General features: G+C 39.0%; 1 protein-coding gene across 3 annotated transcripts; it reads left to right on the top strand.

Moving 5' to 3' along the window:
- The first annotated feature begins 169 nt into the window (after nucleotides 1-169).
- mphosph8 (M-phase phosphoprotein 8) lies at nucleotides 170-24656 on the top strand. 3 transcript variants are annotated; one of them, XM_005475317.4, is made up of 14 exons: nucleotides 187-486; nucleotides 1968-2129; nucleotides 2717-3730; nucleotides 3929-4025; nucleotides 5999-6247; nucleotides 6378-6500; nucleotides 6816-6904; nucleotides 16528-16668; nucleotides 16839-16925; nucleotides 17113-17267; nucleotides 17484-17635; nucleotides 19003-19127; nucleotides 19537-19620; nucleotides 21342-24656. In XM_005475317.4, exons 1-14 carry the CDS (start codon nucleotides 385-387, stop codon nucleotides 21381-21383), a joined length of 2622 nt encoding a protein of 873 aa, XP_005475374.1. In that variant the 5' UTR covers nucleotides 187-384; the 3' UTR covers nucleotides 21384-24656. The 3 variants fall into 3 exon arrangements, with proteins under 3 accessions (XP_019208652.1, XP_013120424.1, XP_005475374.1); XM_019353107.2 differs by lacking the exons at nucleotides 16528-16668; nucleotides 16839-16925; nucleotides 17113-17267; ... (2 more) ...; nucleotides 19537-19620; nucleotides 21342-24656 and adding exons at nucleotides 9150-11370; nucleotides 11573-15072 and having other exon boundaries at nucleotides 170-486; nucleotides 6011-6247; XM_013264970.3 differs by lacking the exons at nucleotides 16528-16668; nucleotides 16839-16925; nucleotides 17113-17267; ... (2 more) ...; nucleotides 19537-19620; nucleotides 21342-24656 and adding exons at nucleotides 9150-11370; nucleotides 11573-15072 and having other exon boundaries at nucleotides 171-486.
- Nucleotides 24657-26506: the final 1850 nt, after the last annotated feature.

Consider the following 26506-nt stretch of genomic DNA (forward strand, 5'->3'; position numbering starts at 1 on the left):
GAACAATACAGAGAAAATTTAAAAAAAAAATATGTCGTTAAAATTATTGTTTGTTTTTTTTTTTGAATGTATGCAAGACATTTCTTTAAACTTGTAGCGGCCTTTTTTTAGTATATCAGCAAAAATAAATTGCTTTTTTTGGTAAATACTATTTAGGAATGATACGTTCGACGGTTAAGAGCAGCATTTGAACGCCTCTCGTGACTGCGGGCGGTAACTGCCCTGCGTTCAGCACAGCCCTCTCAGAGCTGCAGAGCTAGTGCAGTCTGTAGTACCGTAGTACCACTAGGTACGGCAGCGTCCTACCTCTGTCAACACGGCGGCCTTTTCGAGTGCAAAACCCAAAACAGGCAGATTTTAGTAAACCAACACTACCACGCAGCCATGGCGGCTGAAACCGACAAGGTAGAGCCCGCGGACAGCGAACAAGATGAGGAAGAAGACGTGTACGAAGTGGAAAAGATCATTGACATGCGGGTGGAAGAGGTAAAGATAGCTAAGTGCTACGTAGCCGCCTGGCTAGCTTTGCAAACATGGCTGGCATTTCTTTCAGTCCACTTTCACGAGGCATAGCCCACCAACAACGGCGGACAGACCGTTTATGTTAGCGGAATCGCGTTTCTGCAGTGGATTTGCATGCACAAAATTGCTTGTGTGTTACTTTATTACATGCGTTTTCTGGTTTTAGTCGTGGCTCGCTGTTCCTCCATACATAACATCTTTTCCAAGCACAACTTGTCCCATGATGTCCGCTCGGCTCTCCCCTGCTGAGGCCAAGGACGGACCCGTTGCAGGCTTTCACATATTTTCATCGTATTTTCCTAGCTGCAGCGCTACATCGTCTAAATCCCCGAATAATGCATGACTCGCAGCTTGTGAGAAGATTGGTGGGATTTTCTGTTTGTTAACACTGAATTTACTTACACCAGCTAATAATGGGTGAGCCCTGTGACCGCTGCATTTCTAACTGTATAAAGTAGCGGACAAACATGCTTTAGACCCGTGCATAAACAAAGATGACCCCAGCAGCTAACATTTAGCTACATTTGCTATCTTTCTGGCTTTTTACCTTTTCTTTTTAAGATTGCTGTGAAGATTGCTGTGAGTATCAGGTCTTGTTACAAATGTTAAATTGCACTGTTTTTAAAGACAGCTATAAGTGAATTTGGTTGAATAGCACCAAAAGAAAGGAGAAATCACTACTCACAGTAGAGCAGCGAGACAGTACAGGCTGGATTACTGACCAGTTGAGCTCTTGAATCAAATTCTGTGACTTGCACATTGATTGTTGAGGTAGTATGTGAGGTAATACTATCTCTACTAAGATATTATCAACACCTTGCTTTTAGACTTGTTGCCGCTGGTCTTTGTAAACTCTGGAGTCTCTCTGGGCTGTGCCACCTGCGTAGTAAACACATGCACAGGAAGTTAAGCTGTGGTCCGTCTGAACAGTACGGAGTGCCCAGTGGGCACTTCTGCACCTTTTAGATATCTGGTGCTTTAACTTCATATGTGTACAGTCTGATGCAGCGCTGTCGTCATCCCCCTGGAAAGATTGCCTGAAAATATTCACACCTTTTTCTGCTTTACAGGATTTTGCATCTTTCTTGCTCACGTTCAGTCACTCTTAATCCACAAAAGTCAGCTGTGAAACTAGCAGTGTTTTGCAACTCTTACACTTTTTGTTTTGCACACTTTCTTTCAGCAAGTTCTCACTGCAGCTTTATGTTTTGATTTTTCCTCCTCACTAAACGTTTTGATATTAGAACTTATAAAGACAGACAGGATCATTCAAAATACCATAATTAACACTATCGCTAGCCTGTCAGCCGTGTTTGCTTGTGTCTCAGCTGTCATGTGGAAGTCTTCTGATTTCTATAGATCCTGTTGGCTCGTGATCTCACTGTCAGGTCAGGTCAGTGGGGCAGGTCATGCTAAGCACTACATCTTCGCTCTCTTGTTCTCAGGGTGAAGTGCTGTACAGAGTTCGCTGGAAGAACTACTGCTCTGACGATGACACGTGGGAACCGGAGGCCCATTTAGAAGACTGTCGCGAAGTCCTCTTGGCTTTTAAGAAGTCGCAGGCTGAAGCTAAGGCCAAGAAAGAGGCAGAAACCAAGAAATGTGTGGTAAGTCTGATCTTTCAAGCAATTAGGCAGGGGCATTATTTACAGGGGCATGAGGCATTGTAACCACTGCCAACACATCAAGCAGCAAATACATTTTTTTGCACACCCGACTATGTGGGACTTGGTTGGTCTTGTTGCACAGATGTAGCTTTACGCATGTTGAACCCAAAGTTACGCCCTTGGGTTTCGGTATAGTGTTTATGAAGTGCCATGCTGACTCTTGGTATAGTTATTCTTTTAAATGTTGCAAGCAAACATCTTTGTTTCTAAGCCAGAAGCAAACTGCCTGTAACTTTGACTTTTTTTTTTAAAGCCTTTTTAATATAAGTAATCTGATCTTTACTTTCTCGATTATAGAACTAATGCACAACAGATTAAAACAAATTTTGTCTGTTATTAAGATTATTATCGATGTTATTTTCCCACCTGTCTGGACATCGTTTTGAAAATGAAGGGGCAAAATGTTGTTGGCAGCATTATTGACCTCTAATTGCTTATGAAAAACTATTATAGAGCCTTAAGTCAGAAGGTCAAAAAGTAATTTCTATTACCAAAATGTGACATTACCCTTCTCGTTCTCTCTTTAGAAACCACTGCCTCCAAAGAGTGACGTGTTTGATGCTGACTCGGAAAGTGACAGCGACAAAGACCGACCAACAGAGGCACCCGTGAAGAAGAAAAAGAAGAAGAAAGTCCGGGAAGAAGAAGAGGAGGAAGAAGAATCGCTTCTTAAGGAAAAAAAGAAAAAGAAGAAGGACAAGCGGAAAGAAGAGTTAAGGCCCCTACCGGCACCAGAAACCGACGAGGAAGAAGACAGAGCCCCAACTTCTCCACCCAAGGAGAGAAAGACTGAATCAAAAAAACGTGTGGTTGAATCTGAAGAGGAAGAGGATGACCCTGTTCCCTCCAAGAAACACAGGAAGGAAAAGGGAAAAGAGGGAGGGAAGCATAAAAAAGAAAAGGGTGACAATGGGAGGAAAAAGAAGGGGAAGAAAGAGAGGAAGATTGAAACCTCTGAAGACGAGGCCGCTGCTCCGCTGGAAGATGACGTGAGCGAAGGCCCGTCAGAGTCCCAAATGGATGATTCTGCATCAACTGAGACTTTAACAAAATCGGTGGAAAAAGCCGGTTTGGACGACAAGTCCAGACAAAAAAAGGGGAAGTGGGAAGTAAAGCTGCAGGGTATAAAGGACCTTATCCACGACAAAAAGAACAAAAAGACAGATTCTGCTCAGAAAGAAAGCAGCCTCCAAAAACTGAAGAGTCATAGTTCTAAAGCAAAAGAGGATACTGCGTTACAATCAGACTCCAGTGACAGCTCCACCCTACATAAGAAAGCAAAGAGCAAAGGGCAGGAGAGTGCGTCTGCACCACCCAAAGTCCCATCTACATCGTCCTCGTCGTCCTCGTCCTCTGTTACAGCTGTTGGTGTCACCAAGAGTAAGGAGGAGGAGGTTACCAAGGAGGAGATAATGGGACAGAAGGACACCACAGGCTCAACTAACCTTTTTGAAAAGTTCCTGTTAAACTGCGAGGCCAAGGATCGCGCCCCCCGCAGGAATCAACCCACCACAGAGAAGAGCAGCAGCAAACCCACAAAGGTGTATACTTTGTTTCCATTTCAACTTTTTCATCCAGTATTTCATAAATGGAACCCAAAACAAAAAACATAACGTGATCTTTCAGATGATGTTCTTTGCTATTTTAAACAGGGTATGCTACTCAGAGGTTTTCCTCTAAAGAAGAAATACAGCGTGTTAACAGTTTGTTGTTGTTGTTGTTTTGTTTCCAACAATTAGGTATTGGGAAAAATTGAGAAGATTCCCAAAACAACCAAAGAGTCTCCTGTTCAGAAACAAGAGCCAGAGAAGACGGAGAGGACCAAGCAATCAGATGGTATGCATGAAACTTGAACTTAAATCAGATTAACACAATGTGGCTTCAGACAAATCCCGCTGGGCATAAAGGACCTTATCCATGACAGGAAAAAAAACTAGTTGCTATTCGGTCTCCAAAAATTGACCTTAAAGGGCCAAGGAGGTTACTGCCCTACAATAAAACTCTAATAACAGCTCTGTCTTCCAGAGGCCTGTGAGGGTTTAACCCAAATAGATGGTTCATTTTTATACCAGGGTATAAAATACCACCATATACCAATCAGTCAGTTCTCCAGAAAATGGTGTCACCATTCCTGCGAGATCGCTCAGACCCCAGTGCACGGATAGTAATCATAGTCTAAAACTTTGTAAGAGCAGCTAAAGCGTTTGTCTTTCCTTGATGAGCATTAGTGACTAATATAGATTCTTAGAGGCAGCTTTATTCTTTTTCTGTTTGCTGCAAGCAACAAAAAAAGGGGGGGGGAATTTGCTCTCAGACCGTGAAATGCCACTATACTGCAACTGACTGAGTAAAGTTAAAATTGCCTTAAGCACATATAAAAATTACTTGAGTGGAATAAAAACTGTAATCTGTCAGATTCTCCCGTGTCTTAATGACACAGCTGTGATACTCAGTTAAGTTACAAAAAACACTTTTGCCAGCTTTTTCCTGCTGGCTTCAAATAAGCTAAACTTTATTAATGTAGTAGCTCCAGTCTTTGCGACCAAAGCACCTTCAAACAGCGCTTTTAATACTAAACTGCTCCCTTCAAACACGTCTCTTATTTATCTGCAGCAGCTGTGTTGATTTCAGTCTCTATTCTGTTTCTCACCTCTTGATATTTTCTAATATTATAGTTTTATCCTTCCTTTGTAAAACCAGCCGCTCTGCTGTCAGCAGGCTAATTCAATGCTTGTCATTGGTCTTGTGGTGCCAACAGCACCATTTTTATGTGAACACGCTTATAGCCATATTAGGAATCCCCATCAAGTTGATAATCATCTTCGAGTGAATTCTTAGTGGGAGCGCTGATCTGGCTTCACTTTCTGTAAGTGAAGCCAGATGAGGAAAATAGATCCTGAATATGTTAAACTTGCTTCATAGTACATGTCCCAGATGAGAGCAGATCACAGAAATGTAAACCTAGAGCTATAATAGACTATGGTGTGTGAAAACAAAGTCTACACGTCTTTGCATCTTTAACCCCTTCCTGCCCAAGTGTTTCATGCCAGGGTGTAGTTTGCCTTTTAATGAACACAAAGAACTGTGCTGTATAAATGGTCATCATAGAAAAAGGGTTTAAATTAGTAGTATTTTGTAATTAAAAAGTATCATCCAGCATCTCCTTGTATTGTAAGAAGATTTAAAGTAAATGTAACACATTGCAGCATGTCAGGAGCATAACATGCAGCATTAGAAACATCTTTTCTTTGAAATCAGATGTGTTGGTCAAATATTTGATCTGTCAAACAATCAAAAGATATTTTTTTATTTATTATTGTGTATTTTATATAGTTCGTCTGCTGACCAGCTGTCTGTCTGAAGACAAAATGTGTCAGGAATGTGTGTCGCAGTGATTGACAGCAGTCTCAGGACTTGGTGATGATCAGAGTAATCACAAATAGCTTGCAAATAGCTATGTTTAGCTCATTCATTATTAGTATTTTTAATTAATTGTGACACACTGTAGTTCCTTGTTAGCAAACTTGCATAAAATCAGGAACTGCAACAAAAGCATTTGAGTGCGTATACACAAACGCACACACTCGCCATGTTTGCAGGTTTTTATTCTTTAAACTGACATGTATGGACTTTCCTGAGATTTCAAACCTTTTTTCTTCTATTCCAACATATGTCCAGGGTTATAAGTGAGTATTAGGTCTACTCCTAATAGGAACAATAAAAGAACAAGCTGTTTTTTTGATGTCTTAGATTTTTATGACACGTTGTTCAAAAAGTATTTTTATCTTGTCTGCCGCCCTCAATGTCAGTTTCCCGACCAGTTCAGAGTTATGGCTTCAGCCTGGACACCGAGGAGCGGGAAGAGGAGTCAGTGGCAAAATCGAAGCCTGGCGATGATACCCGGGAGCGTAGGGATAAGACGGATGAACCACAGCGGCAAAGCTGGGAGCGGAGAACCCCTTCTGATGACAGGAGAAAGAAAAGGGAGGACAGTGAGCCTAGACTCTTTATGGCATGTGATGATACCCAGAACCCACCAGAGGGCACTGACAAATCTGGTATGTTTCTGATTGGCTAAACAAATGCCTCCAAATATGACAGTCACCCTTCACTTGTCAAATGCATTGATTTTAGATTTATTTTCTGAGTGAAATCCCAGTTTACTACTTTGTGTTGTCTGTTTTACAGACAAGGGCCAGGCCACTTTGAGTCTAGGAATGGACCTTAATCTGGACTGGATGACTCTGGATGATTTCCAGAAACATCTTAACGGAGAGGATGAGATCTTGTCAGGTCCACCTTTGTCACCAAGTGAGTGTTTCCTTATGACTATCTTGGTATTTAGAAGACTTTTGCTTTTAGTTGCAACAAGCCATGAGAAAACCACAACTTGTTTACCATCCAAATTATTCGTTCTGAGTGCAGTTTACCAAAAATATAGGGAAAAACTGTTTTATGTCCGTTAATGTAATAAAAAGAATTCTGTGTCCACAGTAGGTCACATCATTATTTTAAGGAGGATCTATGAGATTTGAATAAATAGGCTTTTTTTTTTTCTATATTTATAGATCTTTCTATAAAGACTTCATCTCTAAACTTCATTTGTTCCTCACCTGTTTCTGTCAGATGACTTGCGAGATGCTGTAAAAAGTGGAGATTACATGGCTGTAAAACTGGCACTTAATTCCAAAGAGGACTACAATCTGGACCAAGAGGTATGTTCTAATAAACATTACCCAGCTGTCTGTTTTATTTCCTCGCTAGTTTCTGCCCTACTTCAATATATTTTTGGTTTTTATATATCTCAAGACTTTGAGCACTCAAATCTAAGACACAAACACATTTTAAAGAATTCCACAGCTTGCACCTTGGTTGGCCCCAAGAGTGAGTGTGTGCGTGTGTGTTTTGAAGGGATTGCACTGTTATTAAAAATGTATATGAATTCAGTTGGTGACTATGGTCCATCACACTATGTCTGTCACATATGACACTTGTAGACATGAATATTTTCCCTATAGTTCCCCTAGTTACAAATGCATAATTAGCATTGCATCAGAATTACATTTGGTTTTACGAAAGAAGAACCATTGTTTTAAATAAATGGAAACTGGAAAACATTAGGCATAACCATCGTTAAAAGCATATTTGACACTTTAAACAGTGTTTAACATATAAACTAATATTAGCTTTGTTGAGCACAGTCTTTACACTTCTTACAAAAATATCAAAAAGATATTTATTATGACATAAAACTGCTACTTATAAACTAACAATTTTCCCTGTCTGTTACAATAATACGTTTGTGTCCGATATGTAAAATGTTTTAGTAAATCAGCAGTAAAGGAAAATATTGATGAGAAAACGTGAAAAAAAATAGCTTATCCCATCGCGTTTGAAGCATCCTAATGATAAAACTATACATCGCTTTTAGATGGAAGAACAATTTTGTTTTTCGTATTGTGCTCCAAGTAATCTTTTCTTCAAGATCCGCATCCAAAGACTTTACTTTTTAATGTCCGCCAATGATCCAACTCCTTGAGATGTTTTCTTGAACTCCAAGCACCTTCTGCAACAAAGCCAGGTAAGGATGTGGTCTCAAATGCTGGTGAACATAAATATGGCTTGTTAGAAATGCTAGTGTAATACTAGAAAGTATACTATAAAAGTTTTCTTATATAGCAGAACCTACACTGTTGTAATTAGTAGAGTTTTAAAGCTGAATTATACTTGAGTAGCTTTGAGTTACAGAGCCATGTTATGTACTTTCAGACTGAACTACAGTGTTACAGTAGAAAGAATATGACAGAGGTGGATGTGATTAAATTAATTCTTATTGCTAGGTATTTTCAGCAAGTTCAGGAGCATTTTTTATTTAATTTACCATCTTAATTCAAGGCTCGGTAGGACAGATAGAGCCATTATTAGTGTATATAAATTATTGTTATTGAAGTTGTATTTTATGTGGTTAAAATCTCGGTGCATGCAATCCTACATACCACCACCCTGCACTATTTTGATGTCTAAAATGAATCTTTAAATTTGTGCTAACTTAGACCTAACATTCACTAATTGCTATGTAAATTGTAATGTGTGCACCTTAGAGACTGTGATATCATTTTACATTGCAGTGAACAAGCCAGTGATTGAAAACACCGAAGACATGAAGCACTTGGACAAGATGAACCCTTTGAATCAGGTACATAATGTATGCTTTCAGAATATGTGTCATCATCATTACCATAACACAATATGCGCAGCATGCACCTGTAGCCACCATTTATTACATTTTCTTTTAGATGAAACATTTGAAAGCATAGATGACAAAATTCATCGTCACTGTTATTATGTGAATGGCTGGACATGGTATTAACATATTTTACTTTTGTACCTGGCCTGGTTCTGGAGGCATGATGTGTTAAATTACCAGTGAGCTCTGTAAAAAATACTGGTATGCCCAGCCAAAATTTATCTTTAAGTATTTGTTTATTTCAAACCAGGGATGTAGGTCTAGTGTCAGTGCACATTCTGTTTTCTTCATGTAGCATTTCATCAAACACCCCATTACTACATATACTTGGTTAGATATTTATGATGTCAAAACGCTGCTTGATCCAATAAAGCCATTAACTGTACTTGAATGGGTCACATGTGGTTTTTGTACTTGAGACTTGAGGTGTCAGGAGGGAGTTTTGTTACTAAACCTTGGGCCATCACATTGACTCTTGTTTGAATGGGCCTGGATCTTGGTTGGGGGCATTGCCAAGGTGCTGATGTGCTAAACAGGAGTATAAAAATATATGAATGATTAAAAAATGTCAGAACCATTTATCTACCAAAATTAAAAACAAATTTAAGCATCCCCTTCTACATTTTCCCCAAGAGTCTGTGTTTCAAATTTACCAAAATTATTCATGGGATCTGATTTGGCTCTGAGTCTTACATATACTTGTTCTTTTACAGGCGTGTACTATTGGTGAGAAGAAGTCATTTGAAGGAGAGAGGAACTTGATTGAAGAGAGAAGTTCGAGTGATGCTCTTAGATTGACTTCTAACACTGACAGTGCAAGAAATGAAGCAGGCACTGCAAAAGAAAATATCCCACAAGATTCGGATGATCAAAAAAATGATGAGGATATTACTGAATCAGAACACACAGCATTTGGTTCACCTACCAAGCAGAAAAGTCAAGGAAAGGAAGACCAAAAGGATGGAGAAGACAACGAGACGTCAGATGACACAATGGGTGGTTTGTCAAGTAAAATTAGTTTGAATTTTGATCATTCGGATCAAGTACTGTCAAATAAACAAAACCTCCCTAAGCAAGCAAATGACTCAGGCGACGAGCCAGGAGATGTAGGGGCAGGTATTACAGATATGGTTCTATCTGTATCAAGTACGAAAGAAACGGTTAAAAGATTACGGCGCTGCACAAAAACTGTGGAAAAGAGAGTACCAACAAGATCAAGGACTTGTAAGAAAGTGCATCAAATGACAACTCGCATATTGGATGAAGAGAAGAAAGAGTCATGCAAGAAACACTTCTGTTTATACTGCAAAATGGCTTTCACTCAACTTGCAAAGCATTTGGAAAGGAAACACGCGGAGGAAACGGATGTTGCCCATGCAATACACTTTCCAAAAGGCTCCAAAGTCAGACAGGCGTTGCTTGATCAAATTCGCAATAGAGGAGATTATGAACATAATTGCCAGGTTCTTAAAAGTGGCGAGGGGGAAATTGTGACCAAGAAACAGGTCAAGAAACCCAGCATATCAGTTCGTGACTTCTTACCTTGTCAACATTGTTTTGCATTTTATCGCAAAACTGATTTATGGAGACACGAAAGGTCATGTAAAGCTAGAAAAGGAGACGAGAAATCTTCTGAGAAAACAAAAAGAACGAGAGGTCACAGTGCTGCCTCCCGGCTGCTTCCAATGTCAGAGTTCTTAACTGGTGGCTGTGAGGAAATCATCCACATTATGCATCAAGATGACATCTCGAGGCATATCAGAAATGACCCCCTTATTTGTAAATATGGCAATGCATTGTCTGTTAAATATGAGCATGACAAGTCTCAGTTTGCTTACATTGCACAAAAAATGAGGGAACTGGGTAGATTTGTGCTTGCCGTAAATGAGCTGGACAGGAGTGTAAAGTACTTGCATGAAATATGTCTGCCATCCCGATTTGAATTAGCTGTTCAAGGGGTCAAAAGGATTAGTGGATTTGACCCCAGTTCCAGTAAGTTTAAAAGCATTTCCCTTGTCACGAAGATTGGATACTCTTTGAAACGAGCTGCAGAAATTGCTTTTGGTGAGAGTCGCATGACAGAGGACAGTGAATCAGAAAGCGAAGTGAAAAAATTCATACAACTTCTTGATACAAAATGGAATGAGTGTTTTTCTCGCAAAACGCTTGCCTCCTCTCTAAAGCAAGAAGTCAAGAAAGTGGAACTGGACAAATCAACCGTGACAGAAGACTTGATGAAACTTCACAGGTTTATCACAGAGGAAGGAGACGAAGCCAGAAAGGAGCTGAAAGAAAGTCCTAGTTTGTCAACGTGGAAAAAGCTCAGTGAAGCAACTTTAGCTGATGTCTGTCTGTTTAACAGAGGAAGGGTAGGAAATATTGGTAGACTGCTTTTGCAAACCTACATTCAGAGAAAGAGCAAAGGAATATTTGTGCCCTCTGCAGATCAAATAAGGAAAAGCACAAAATTAGAGCTGGAGCTTGGTTCCGCTTTGACCAGGTTGGAACTAGAAGGTCAGTATGGAAGGAACATGCTGGTTCTTTTAACAGAACGCATGGTTTTGTCTATTGACTTGCTTGTTGAAAATAGAGAACGAGCAGGTGTGTCAAAAACAAACCCATACCTTTTTGCACGGACTGAAGGTCCATCCTTCATCCGAGCGTTGGATTGTTTCCGACGGGCTGCAGTGGAATGTGGAGTTAAAAACCCAGAAGCACTTCTTTCTTCATCACTAAGAGAGCAAATTGCCAGCTGCTGGCAGCTAATGAGCCTTAGTGAATATGAACTGGATCAAGTGGCCAAGTTGTTGGGAAAGAGCAGCCAGGAGTGTTACAGACTCTTAAAAAACGCATCCCAGCTAGAGGAAGTGAGCAAACAGCTGCTCAAGATGGATCGAACGCTGCCATCACTTCCAGTCAGCAGTGCAAAAGATGGTAAGTACCTTTTTGTTCTATCGAAATATTGTTGATAGCTGCTCTCTGAGTCAATTTACTTTGTTCTTGAACTTTTTACTCTATTACAAGGTCTTGATCAGAAATTTTACCAGGTTTAATGAAGCAAAAAAAAAATTTAAACTGCATTCTAAATCGGATAAAGATTTTATCTTGCAGTGATTCTCAATATTTGTCATTTTAGGAACTGCACAGAAGCCTGCTTTAAAAAGAAGACCTTGGAGTGAGAATGAGCAGGCTGCAGTGAAGCGTTATTTGAGTGAATTTATCACAAGGATGAAGGTTCCAGGCAAAAAGGAGTGCAATGCTTGCATAGCTGCTGAGCCAGATCTCGGAGGAAGATCTTGGACAGACGTTAAAAACTATGTACACAACACACTACAGACAATACGTAGGAGAAATAACATACAGAAGTCTGAGGGGAACCTTAATGTTTTGAATCCAAAGAGATCAAAAGCTGGAGTCCAAACCACAAAGGCAACTTTGGAAGACACAAGCACTGTGTGTACTATGACAGCAGTCGACCCAGATAACTTGAGAGAAAGTTCAAGTTGTTGCATGACAATGCCGCCGCCGCCACCAGCAGCCAACTTGGAAGATGCATCACCATTCTGCCAAGAGATTACTTCAAGTTACGCATCCTTGTGCTCATCTAGTACAGATATGGTCCATTCAAGTCAACCATTGATTTCTACTTTCACACCATTGAATGCTACTGATACGCAAGTTGTTCCTACATTTACCCCACACAACACTACAAATGCCCTAATGCCTCCTCCATACACTTCAGAAAACAGCAGAATTATGCCATTGTCTCCTTCATATACACAGAATGCTACAAACATGCCACCTCCTTCTGTGTATGTACCACAGGACACTACAACGTCACCAATGATTCCTTCGTTTACCTCTCTTAATACTCCAAGTACCTCAATGGTTCCTACATTCACACAGTTAAATACTATAAGTTCTCCAATGGTCAATCCATTCTCAACACTTAATGATGGAAGTAGGCCTATTATGTCTTCGTTTACACCTCTAAATCATTCAAGTTCACCACCTTACCCCTTAAGCCCACCGAGGGGCCCTGCAGCCGCACAGGTTGTCCCAACAATCCACGGACCCAGTCTTTCTGACAGAAGTCCGGTGGTACCTGAAAACACACCTATGTCTTCTGCAGGAAAACGAATCAATCCAGCTGTCAAGCCTCAAAAAAGAAACAAAAGGTTGTGGAGTGAGGAAGAACAGGCAGCAGTGAGGCGACAGCTTGGAGACTTCTGTAAGCTGGTAAAAGTGCCGGGCAAAAAGGACTGTGATGCGTGTTTAGCTGCTGAACCTGCCTTAAGCAGCAGAACATGGAGGGAGGTCAAATATTTTGTACATAATTCTATTCAGTCACTCAAAAGAAGAGGTCATACTGTCGCATCCAAACAAAGTGGAGGACAAGATCCAGAGACTCATAATTCAAACTCTGAGTGGGATGGTCCTGTTTATCTGTCCCTGTAAATGTTAGTTATTTGACATGCAGTATAACCACACGTTATCAGCAAGGTCTTAGATGTGTGAGGGACATCACTTTACCTCAATTTGTATAAGGAATAAAAATTAAACTGATGGAAATTAGTGTAACATACCATCGTTTAGTCTTGGTGTCACTAGCCACAAGACATTTATAGGCAGCCCTTTTATTCTTCAAATTAAAGACCCCAGAGTATCCCGGATCACATTCAAGTATAAATTAAGCAATCAATTGCACAAATATACACTAAATGGGTGGAATTAGGGATGTTTGTACTGTAGCTTTGGCTTACAAGAAAATAAGCTTAGAATGCATATACTATCTAACACTGTCAGGTTGTCTCTAGGAAATATTCTAATTGGGTTTTGTGATCGTTTAGGAGATTGAACCTCTTTTTTTGCCTGTAATGTTTCACTAGCGAAATCATGTTTGGGTGACAAGTGGTGCCACCCAAATATGCTTTCCCATACTGTAGTTGTAAAAATGATAACACCAATTGTTGTTTGGAAATCCCACCTCCACTATGAACAGGGCAGCCCATTTTAGAGCAAAGATGGCCTCTGACTGGGCGTTTATAGGGGGATTTTTACTTGTCTTTGACATGTACTTTATGCATCCGTCTTACTGCCTGTACCAATTTTAGTAGCATTTTTTAATGTGTTTTGGTGATTAGAAATCAAAAGCCTACCAGCAAACCTTTGCAGTGAAACCGTCCAGCGTGATAGATTTACTTTGCTGTTTACCCAAACAAGCCCAGGTGTACTATATTCCTGCTTTAGCCAGTAGCATATAGTGTAGATAGCTTGCAGCAGTAATGATATACCTTCCTTGCTGATAATAGAGAATTAGGAGCTGTGTGTATATCTATAGCTGAAATATAAAAAGCACTTTCTTTCTTTAAAGATCCACTTAATACTTATCTATTATTATCCTTTGTTATCTTTATCTTTAACAATCTGCCTAAAAGGTGTGTTGTATTTTTGTATACCCATACAGTGTCTGTGTAAAGCATTTTAGTATTTAATTGTATTTAGTGTACTCTAATTTTAGTCAAAATACACTACATTTGACTCATTTACATTACTTTATAGTATGTTTTTATTTTCTAGATGTTTATAACATTAATATCCAGTTGCCAAGAACAAATTGCCTTATGGCTGGGTTGCTGTTGTTCACACTGGCTTCCACTTTGTCATAATACCTGCAGACGCAGCATGCCTAGGTGTTTGTTTTTGCATACCTGTGGCCGTGGAAGCGATTGGAATATTTGGATGGGTAACTGAATACTTTTGGCAATATAATGTATGCATAATTGTCTAGCAGACATTAGACAGAGGATGAGGATGTTCGTTTCTGTTTACGGTTTCTAAGTATATTTAGCATTTCATTTTAAGGAGGAATTTGTGGCTTGGTTAGTTCAGCCCAGAGTGATGGATACAGGTTTGGAGACTAATGACTAAAAAAAGTGATCACATTTCAGTTAAAAGAAATTAGTGAAGCACTTCATCATGTTCAGTGTGTTGCTTCTTTCAGACTGGACATTCAACAAGAGTCGTGGTGTTGATGATCTGTTGTTTAGGTCAGTCAACTTTGTAGATGCCATAGACAGGACATTTGCAAAGAAAATTTAATCTTGAGTTATTTTTACCAGTAAATATTCAAAGACTGGACAGCATTGCTGCTTTCATTCACATTTAAAAGCTTTTCTGTTAAGATCAATAGTAGCTGTAGTGAACCTGTTTTTAAGAAACCAGTGTTCGCCCTTTCGTACCAAAGCTATTAGTGTTGGACACACATAAGACTGACTGCGATAGGTTACACAGCCAGGTTAGATAGCACATTGGCATGTGATTTTCATCACGCCTGTCCTGTGTTGTTGCCTCCTTGTTAAAAAGGGTACATCTGTGTTGCAGTGTATACCAGTATTTACATATACAACTGTATTTGGAAGATGAATCTGTGAATGGTATACAAATGATTGTTCAGACACTACCATTGTTGTTTAATGTTGCAAAACTAATGTTTTTCCCTGCGTAGAAGTTACATAGTTTTTATTGCTGTTGTATAAGCACTTTATGTATTAGTCTTCATGTTGCCTTCAGTTAACACTTCATATCAAAACTCTGCTTGTACAATAAAATGCTTCTTGGCTTAAAATTTGAAAACTGGTGAAAAGTGTTAAATGATTTCCCATTTAGTGGGTGAAGGTTTGCAAGCTGTATTGATTTGATAAACAAGACTATTTTATACTCATGCTAACAGTAAAATTATACTTGGTCACATATTTTGATGTTTGCACAGCCATGTTTAAAGTGGCTGTGCAAACATGTTACACATGTTCAATATCTGAGATTGACATGTCAGCAAAGTAACTATTGCTAAACAGCATTAAAATAGCTGAAACTCCAGGAAATCTCAAGGTGCATGCATTTGTCATAAACCACGTAATAAAATGCTGATTTGATGATAAAGTTAGCAAAAAAAAAATGTCAGAACAAGTAAGCCCAATTCATTCTCACAAATCAGTGCCTACACATTTCAGCGCCTGACTTCAGGTAGTTGTAGATGTGTGTGGTTCTAGCAGCAGACGAAACCAGATATGGGTGAAAAGAATCTATACTCTGTGCAAAAGTAATGGTATAAAAATGCAAAACATTTCATCCACCAAAGCAGTGCAATGACAAGTCGTCATATTCCTAGAATCTCAAGGCTACTTTGGTAAACAGGCTGTATTAATTAATAATTAATTAATACATTTTTTTTAAATAGTAAATATTGATTATTATTGTTGTCATGCACATATGTAAATGTGGTTCTCACTATCCTTTTCACAAGTATTTTTTTTTTGTTTATTGTTTAGTTTTTTAATATTGAGACTACAAGTACATTTAAAAAAAAATTCTATTTCTTACCCATATTTTTGTGAAGACGTTCGAGTAAATATATCACTACGTAATACTATATTGGCTTCAGTTTTGCACAAGGATATTAAACTTGATATTAAACTTGCACACTGATAAGCAGGTTATTAATCAGTACACTGTCATCTTCAAAAGCTGCCGGAGTTGAGCAGTTAGTCTTCTGTAAGTAAAATTGTAAACAATGATATCTGTGGTACTTCTCAAGACACCAAGATAGACATGGCCACTGTAACGTCATCCATTGTTTAAGGTGGTCGTGTTGGTCAGGAAGTCTTTAAAAAGAATGCAGGTTTAAGATACAACTGTGTTAAGTTTTGTTTTCAGATTAGGAAACCAAGCCTGTGTTATATACAGTTTGTGGTATATGGTAAATATCTAACTAAAACTTACAGAATATTGACTGCCTGCACTGGTTAGTACCTAAATCGGGATTGGTAAGTATTTAGCAGGGATATCACTATAACTTTATTATTATACGAATAATGATTTCATTGTGTTTGCAAATGGGGCATTGTACAAGGAGCTTCTCTTCACAGTGTTGTGTACAAAACTCGCCCAGAAAACTGTACATGGTAATTCATTTTTTAGGCATTTCTATACAGTGCAATGGGCAAATTATGGACTCCACTGCAGGTCTGTGAAAAGCGTATTGTTTTACAGCCTTTGTTTATAGTTCTGTGTCTATCTGTTTGTGTGCAGGATGGCAGTTGTATGACCCTCACCATGCTGGCAGCAATAGGGGGGCAGGATGACATCCTCAGGTTACTGATTAAAAAGGGGGTGAGAGTGAATAAACGACAGAAGAATGGCACTACAGCCCTGATGCATGCTGCTGAAAAGGTAACTCTATCTTTTATGTAAGTTAATCCTGCAGCCTTTAACTATGCTGTGCATACAATTTTAATTCAAATTCTCAGTGAAAGCCAAACCAGTCAAAGACTCTGAAATAAAGGCATCTGCCTCTTTTGTTTCATCTTATAAACACTTGATTCGTGTTTGTGTCATCCCAGAATTGTTTGACAACTGTTGCAATCCTACTGGAGGCCGGGGCTTATGTAAATGCTCAGACACTGAGTGGAGAGACGGCGCTGATGAAGGTAACACTACACAAACACTAACGGTCACTTTGGTTTTAATTAGTACAAAATTACAATTTGCATGCAGATTACAAATGGTGCTGTTTCACAGCAGGTCTTCAGTCAGAAATTATATATTTATTTTATAGTCCTTACCTGTACAGGTATGAGGTTTCTTTAGAGAAGTTCATTATGTCCTTCCTTTTAGGCATGCAAAAGAGGGAATGCTGATGTTGTGCGCCTCCTGCTGGAGTATGGAGCTGACTGCAACATCCTGTCCAAACACCAGAACACAGCTATGTACTTCGCCAAGCACAGCAACAACCTGACGGTGTGTGACCTCATCAAGGACCACATCAGCATGTGAGTGCTAACCACATCATAGTTTCATCAGTTTGGTGATGTTGTTGGAGAGAGCATAGTGTGAATTAATATTTAAAGAGACAAACATTTACTTTGGTTTCTGTCCTCAAAGGGAATGTCAGTCAATTTTGTCCTGCACTGTAGTGGTAATACTGACCAGTTTTACTACCAAATACATTTAGTTACACAGCACGTTAAAACTAATTTATGTTGCAGGCTGTCCAGTGTGGCGGAGGACACCATCCGAGCATACTTTGAGTCTCGTCTGGTGCTGCTGGAGCCCGTCTTCCCTCTGGCCTGCCACAGGCTTTGTGAGGGTCCGGACTTCTCTATGGATTTTACCTTCAAGTCACAGCCTCAACCAGAGGGTAAACCCAAATGTTTACATATTTTTACATTACCTGATATGCAAATACATCACCTCACTTGAGACGTGGTCGTCTGTTTTTCTGTTGCCAGACAGATTCATGAATTTTTTGTTTTTACAATGTCTGGCCACGCTTGGCGAGGATGCTACTCTTTTAGTAGCTTTGTGCTACTGATACGTTTTTTACAGACATGCGATGCAGCACTGAACTTTACTAGATGTTACAGACTAGATAAAAGGAGGATAACACTGCAGACATCAGATACTGAGTACTGATGAAAAGGACGAACACTACTTACATTAGAATTCTTAATTGATTCATATTACGTACGTTTTAATATTCAAATGAGGTGATTTGTTTTAAACATTGTGCTGATTTGCAGTCTTTCCAAGAACATAAATCTAAAAGCTTAAACTTTTAGGCTGTTAACATTAATAAAATGTTTTGTAAATGACATCCCGAGAGAAAATAAAACTGCCTTTGTACTGTGATGTTTTATACATATTTATTTGAAAAGGTAATTTACAAACTAAATATACATATACCCTCAATTTTAGCTTCAAAACACGAGAAAATATCCAAAGATGAGGGAACTGCGGACAAGACAGTTTTACACCTGCAACAGCTTAGATTAATAGGGACGTGAGCAGATGCTACCAGTGAACATACATATGTCCTGCAGGTTTTAGATGTGTCCTTGATCCAACACAGCTGATTTAAATGGATAAATTACCTCCTCAACATGTCTTAAAGTTCGCCAGAGGCCTGGTAATGAACTAATCATTTGATTCAGGTGTGTTGACCCAGGGTGAGATCTAAAAGCTGCAGGACACTGGCTCTTGAGGCCTGGAGTTTCCCACCCCTGGCATAGACCATACAATGTAAATTCCAGCAGACATTATGAGGTATTATGAAATAAAGATGTAAATTCATATTTTGAACATTTTCTTTCCATTAGTCTGTAAGAAGACTTGTTATGAAAGCAAATTAGCCCAAACTCCCAAAGTTGACCAGTGTTTGCAGTTTTTAGCTGCACCGTCTCACCTTAAACTGTAAACTGAACCTGCTATTCAGCTAGTACAAAGTGTAATGATGGATTGTGTTGCTGTGCGACAAGCACTGGTTATAGTCCAGAATGAAATCATTTGAGGTCATGGTCAAAGGCTAAACATCGTACCTCCTGCACATCACTTGTGTCCGGGCCTTCGTATGAGAAAGGTCTGGACATTACCCCGACGTTTTTCCAGAGTTGATGTGCAAAAATGGCTTCAAATGTCATTAGAACATTATCCCACTAATGTGTTGGCTATAAATTTCTATTCCAATCGAACCTTTCTGTAAAGTTTTATCATCCCTCCTACTTCCAGGTTCAGGTATCCTCCTCTTCATCTTCCATGCCAACTTCCTGAATGAGATCACAGCCAGGCTATGCGGACCTTGCAGCGTGCACGCCGTGGTGCTCAACGATAAGTTCCAGCTGCCCATTTTCCTGGTTGGTTGAAATGATGATTATACAACAGTTGGTTAAAAACAAAATGTGCCAAGTGATTAATGAAATATAAAATTAAGAAATTTGATATACTATAAAACAAATGAACAAAAATAAAACTGAAAAACGATTTTAATCCATCTGATTTTTATTATATTAAACCCTCTTTTGATATAATTCACAGTGGCCATTTGTCTGTTCTTTACCCTCACTAGCTGTCTCTCTTTACAGTGTTTTACTTTTTACTATTCCTGCTTTGAGCAAATGAACAAGCAGTTCACAGGAGACCATGCAGCCATGTTTAATGTCACTGTTTGGATTCAATGTACTTCACTTCATTAAATCGTTTAAATTTAGGCCAGAGTGCTAATTGTTGCTGATTCTCTTCTACTTTTTGTCTTCAACGTTTCAGGATAGTCACTTCATCTACTCTTTCAGCCCGAATCCAGGCGTCAACAAACTCTTCATTCGCCTTGCAGAGGCGCCAGCAGCCAAGGTGACACACACACACACACACACACACACACACACACACACACACACACACACACACACACACGCACACACACACACACAGTGAGACACAAACATCTTAATCAGGCATACAAGGGTCACTGGTTCTAACCAGCCCATTGGGAAGTCTGACTAAATGTTTTTGAAACTGAGGAATATGATTTTATTTTTCATGATTTAAAAGAAGAATAAATAATACCACAAACGGTCATTATTACTGATTTACATGTAGAACCAGGCATGTCCATTATCTTAAAGGCAACCCAAAGAAATATACAAAGTTGTTTTTTTTACAGAAACCTTTCAATGCAATCTTTGGTTTTTGGCTGCAGCATCAATCTAAGTTTAGCCAGCTACCACAAATAACAAAGCTTCTGTTTGTGTCAGAGTTGATGTTGTCAAGCATCCAGAATCCTGTAACGTTTGCTCTCATGCTCCGATTTTACCATTTTTAAAAAGATACTGCATGCGGCTGAGTGGGTTTGTCTTTTTCAGCCGTGACAGAAGACACTTCATCCTCAAAGATGATACCTGGGCCTGTCTGTGTGCTACTCTCACTGGCATTCAATCCAAACCCAGTTTGTCCCCAGAACATGTATAAATCTTTAAAGTGGGTCACTGATATATAGTTTCATTATAAGTAAGTTAATAAATGAAGTGGATGCTCTGGGTTTCATTTGTAGTGTTACTCTCAGTTCATTTCATTGTTATCTGTTGGCTTGTTAAATTTCATTATTTCAAGCACAGAATGATTTCTTCAGTCTGTCCTCAGCTATTGTTGACTTCCATATTGATGATCTATCATATCTGCTACAGAATTTCTTAACGTTGAAAATTTTTTTTAGTCTAATGTAACACACCTAACCACAGGCCCAACCTATTTTTACTCCTGGTTTATGTATAGACCCCCCCACACACCCCTCTGTCCTAGCGTCTAACCGCCAATGCGTCATTTTTGACACAGTTTTACAGGGACGGCTTTCTTCTCCGAAGCAAACTACACAGACAGCTATCTTTAATGTGCAGCCAGGTTTTCAGATCTCTTCTCTATTTTTTTCCTGTATCAGCACCTACATTTTCAATTATCGATGACTTGGTTAATTAGTGCAATGGTATCTGCTTATGAGCTCTTGGTAATGTGGCTCCCTTATTAACCCCAACTGCCAATCCTTCCCTTTGAAATGACAATGATATTCCTCCCCATAGCAGAGAGTGTAGAAATGCTGACACAGCCTTGACTACCTTCATAGGAAAGTTATAAAAGATATAAGAGCTTCATTAATGAAAACAGGCACAATCTAAGGTTGCATGCCTTTGTTAGGGACTGTTTTCTTACTGTTTTATCTTTCTTTGCCCTCACTGTCAGTGGAGAAACACGTCAGTGTAACCTTGCAGTTGCTTTTGATGTGTTTTAGTAGATTTTGGGCAAAAAAGTAATATCAGACTTTGGAAACGCACACAGTATTTTTCAATAGGATATCCTCACTGCTGGTTTTCATGTTAATAACTCAAATATAGAATATCATCAGCTTTACTTTTTGTATTTGTTCGAGTCAAAAAAAGTAAACCATTTTGCAGCAGAAAACAGGAAACGGTTTGAATTGCCAGTCATCCAATCATAAAGCTGAATTTCTTTTGATAAGTAGAGAGGATCCAAAAGTCTGACCATCTCAGCAGCGTTTCCGTCTGATCTTCTCTCCTCAGGTCAAGCTCCTCATCTGCGCATACAGAGTGCAGCTGCAGTGATGCGCTCTCTGATTATGTTAATGTCATACCAAGCTTGGACAACACATCATTCCACATGCAGATTCTGAGCAGCAGCTGAGATACTTTACCAAGCGCAATACCCTCTGAGAAGGAGGAAAAAAGTTGGATTGTTGTCGTTGTGAGGTGAAATTTAAAGCTGGCTTCCCGAGATGCAAGTGCACATTCTTGACAACTGAAGTTCAGCGATGAGATCTGACTCCAGACCAACATATGCAGCATAAATGTGAGGATCTTACAGAGACTTGCGTAACCTTTGAGCAGTCCGTCCTTTGTGGGAGATGCCATCACTACGCAGTTATCTGGGTCAAAGAGGCGATCGGAAACTGTTACCGGAGGAGCTTTGAAGACGGACGTCCACCTGTGTCGTGCCTTTCTCCAAGTTACACCTTCTGTCGGGGTGGATCTGTTAGATATGTGTGATGATTGTGTGTACATGTGTGATGATTGTTTCTTTTCTGGTGAATTTGAAGAATATGAAGAGGGGATTTTCAATCACAGTTTGTTTTTGGGGGGTTTTCATGTTTTTAGCATTTTACTCGGACCAATGGAAATCTTTTTCATGCATGTTGTTTTTGGTAACACATTTCTTTATGGATTTTCTTCATGTACTAACTGTACATGAAACCCCCCCCCCATGAAAAACTCATTTGTAAATATCTACCCTTAAATAATATTAACATTTCTGTTCAGTTTTCTTCCCTTAATTATTAACATCTCTTTATTTGTGCTAAATCTGGGTTGTTGGTGGGTATTTCACTTTAGTAGAGAGGTGTGAAGTTCAAACACGGATTCTGGGGCACAGACACATTACATGCATCCATAAATTTTCCATCTACTGGCCCATTGTCTCGTTTACCACTTGTCATTACACTAGTGTGAGGTTGTTTCAAAGTGTGACTTAGAGAGTTTTTAGTGAATGAAGAAGACTTTTGCCTTCCATGCACAGAGTTGCTGTTTATATTTTCTGCTCTGTACAGACTATATATAAATATATACATACATAAATGCAGTTATAAGGTGTCATGTGATGACCGCTAATGTTTTTGTTCCTTTTTGAGTTAATTTATTTCATTTGTACAGGAAACGCTTTGGGCTAAAATGTCTCAAACTGCCTGGCCAGTAAAGGGTTTTTTTTACATTGAAGAACCCCATATTTACCATCTCTATCACTGCTGTGCTGAGCCTGCTTACTGCTCCTTTTCAGTCTCCTCAAGCAGTCTTCTTTGTTTTTTATCATCTGATATTAAAGGAGCCCAAACTGGAGGATACCAAATCCAAGTATCTGGCATTGACATTCATCTACATAAACACACCTAGCTGCGTGATGTTGTCTACAAACCCAGCTCAGGCTAGCAATATGTCTTTAAATTGCAGCAGTGCTGTTTAATTGGATCTCTCCATGCTGCCTTAATGTTCACTTTTTACATTAGTTTGTAGATCTTTGCCTTTTAGAGGCGTTGTGGTTGAAGCTGAGTGACTGAAAGTAAAGAAAATACCCAGATTTACTTTTTTTATGTGTTTTAACTCATGGCATATACAGTAATGGTGTCTCCACTTGATATTTATCTCTAATTCCTATAGGTAACTACCAGTTTTGTGGACTAAATTAACAATGATACAAAAAGCATTAGCGGTGATGTTGTAGCTAGGAGAGAACAAAAGGGATTTGCTGTATTTGCACTGTAACAGGCTCTGTAAGAAAAGAGGGTTGACATGGTAACGTCTTAGTAGTTAAACTTACCTTTAAGTTGCATGTTAACATTCAGGGTGGCGTGGTGTTGGTGGTGCGGTTAGTGTAGGTAGGTTGTGGGTTTGACAGCTGGCTGGGGCATTTCTGTCTCTCGGATTTTCTCCGGTTGCTCCGGCCTCTTCCCAGAGATATGCATGTCAGGTTAATTGGTGATTCTAAATTTGCTGTAGGTGTGATTGTGAGATGCCTGGTTCTCTCTTTGCCATGTGAGATACCGGCACCGCTCGCCTTATGACAGCAGGGATAGGCTCCAGTTCTCCCGGCAATCCTGAACCAGGTAAACGGGTCAGGAAATAGATGTTCACATTCAGCTGCTCATCCCACTGGCTACAGTTTGATCTGTGCTTTTAAAGAAACTTTGGTCTGCTCTGTGTTTCTGTCACTTTATGGCCATATACTTGTCAGCTGTTTTTTGTTTTTTTTAAATCGAGCTGCGTACTGGCTCCTCTGGTGTCACAGCTTTCAGACTCCCTGTATGTTTTTTAACAGGCATGCAGGTGCTTCAAAAATCAAGCGCAGCCTTACACCGAGCTGACACTCTGTAAAAAGATTTCAAATTTGACTACTTTCGCTTTGCTCAGCGGATGGATGCAGTGCATCTCACCATACGGCATTAAAAGGGAGCAAAACTAAAACCTTGTCTTAAGACACCTGTAGCCTGTTCTTATCTGAGTACAGCGTGAGGAATCGGTACATGGAGTAGGTGTTTTGGTGTCGGATATCAGAGATGAGCACGATACGATGGAAGACGTGAAACTGGAATATCTGAAAAGCCAAAGACAGATCTAGTTCAGACATCACCGCTGATGTTTTCTGCTTTACAATTTCAGCTAAACGGTTTGAAATGCATTCTGATGTTTTGTGTTTTTGATATATTTTTCCCCCAGCTTCCCACACTGTGATTGGTTTCCACTTATTGCCAAATGGAGTAAAAAAAACAGCCTCCATAAACTCGCTTCAGATGTGTAAAGCATCTCAGTGAACATTAAGTCCACCATCACTTAAGTTACATGAGGACGAAATGCATGTATTGCTATTACTGTGACTGTTTGTCAGTCAGTCAGTGTTGGAGCAGAAGTGTTCACTTTAATGTATTACACATTTGTGGTCAGTTTCAGGAGTGCTAAATTACTTTCACGTAGCAGATGAAAGGAAGGATTCAGACCATTAAAGATATTTTAAACTACAGCAGTAATGATTAAACCATAGAGTTGTTTTTTAGTTGTTTTTTAGAGCAATGGGAAGATTGTTTTTAATGATGAAAACTGTGTCTTGATTCTGTATAACAGTTTGAAAAACCTTGTGGTTTTCCCACCGCTTTGTCAGCACCTTCCTTTACCCGTACAGTCGCTTCTCTTTGACTTTTACTCTTTTATTTGGCTCTGAATGTTTGCCACACATAGATGCACTGTTTGTGTGAAAGAGTTCACTGTTGTTTGTAGAGGTGCTGCTTACCTGAGGCCATCTCTCTGCCCTAAATAAAAGGTGTGCATACATTTGCACACAATGCTGGGTTTCATTCATTACATGGAAAGTTGTTGTTTTTTTTTTTTCCTTTCATACTTCTCTTACTTTTCCATGGACTTGCATTATTTGCAGTCTTATTTTATTTTTTTTGATTGATTAGTCATCTCAATTAAGATTTTTATTCATAAGTCATTATTACATAAATGAGCAGATGAAGGTATATGACTGATAGAGGTTTGGGATGTATAAACGCATGCAGCTAATATCAGTGCTGTAAAACTAAAATCCAACATGATTACAAATTGATCTAATTCACACTTGATGACAGTTTGTTTGTTTTAGTTCAAATGTGTGTCTTTTTTGGTCAGAGGCACCTGGAATCTCCATCAAATTCCAGTTTTTATCCAAGATGGCAGTACATTGAAACAGCACCACTCAGAGGGCGGATAGAAAAATTCCCTGAGAGTTTTAAAAGAAGATACATGAAGCTTAACCTGTCTTGGAAAGGCAGTCTTTAAGCAAAAACATTCAACAAAACCTCTGATGGAAATTTATTTAACAAGTAAAAGTTACATTTACATATTCTACTCTGCTACATTCAGACAGAAATACTGTACTTTGTATTTTCCACAATTATCTGATAATTTAGTTAGTGGTTACTTTACAGTTACAGATTTTAAAAAATTATAATAAAATTACATGCTGAACAGAGCATAGAGGATTTTTAAGACCAATACCAATACCGATATTTGGTGACTTAAAAATCAGATATTCCAACATCCTAGCCGATGTTATTTGATGCCGATTTTTCAGGCAAATTAAACATAAACAGATTTCCCTAACATTTTGTTATGTGTAGTTATTTATTTACTAATTTATGATCTGACCGGCTTTGCTGGAATCAGCTAGTTATTGCTTGTAGCATTCCAAACACCTTGCCAATAGGGAAGTTGCAGAGTGCCCTCCGGTGGCCAAACTATGCAACATCAACACTCATAATATGGCTGAAGGGTGTTTTTGCTGTCTCGCCAGACCTTCTGCTTTGTCCTGCTACGTATTAATATGATATGTTGATAATAATGGAGCATTATTAGTATATATGCATCAACATGTATAAAGCTCGTAATGGTTGAGCTGTTGCTCATTTAAATAATGTAGGGTAGTGTCCTCTAACATTTTAATAAATCGAGTAATATAATTCCAAATAAACAAAATCTAAGTGTATTGTAGAGTAGCAAAGAACAGCTCCCACTTTTAAAGAGAGAGACTGAATAATGTAAGATCATTTTATTGGTCATTATGTGTATAATTCGCCTGTTATTTCCAAACCCAGAGAGATAATGGAATTTTAAAGCTTTGCAAGGAAAAATGACAGGTGAAAAGTGTGTATTGAACTGCTAATCTGTTTGTCAATACATTTCTGGAATCCCTCTTTGGCATACAGACAGAGGTAGAAGAGAAACTCATATCCTTTACCTAAATAAAGTGTAAGTAATGCTTACACCCGAATAACTTTCATTGGAAAGCATTACAAGTTTCTCTCCTACTGTTTTGAATGTTACTGAGAATGGGTAAAATCATAACTTCATCATTTATTAGTTGTGCATGCATCTCCACAGTAGAAACTATATTTTTCATCCATCTGCTTATCCTTTCCAGGGGGCGCTGGAGCCTATCCCAGGTCTCCAGTTTGTCACAGGGCTAACACATACAGTGGCTTGCAAAAGTATTCGGCCCCCTTGAACTTTTCCACATTTTGTCACATTACAGCCACAAACATGAATCAATGTTATTGCAATTCCACGTGAAAGACCAATACAAAGTGGTGTGCACTTGAGAAGTGGAATGAAAATCATACATGATTCCAAACATTCTTTACAAATAA

The sequence above is a fragment of the Oreochromis niloticus genome, linkage group LG16 (genome assembly GCF_001858045.2).
Source record: "Oreochromis niloticus isolate F11D_XX linkage group LG16, O_niloticus_UMD_NMBU, whole genome shotgun sequence".
NCBI lineage: Eukaryota > Metazoa > Chordata > Actinopteri > Cichliformes > Cichlidae > Oreochromis > Oreochromis niloticus.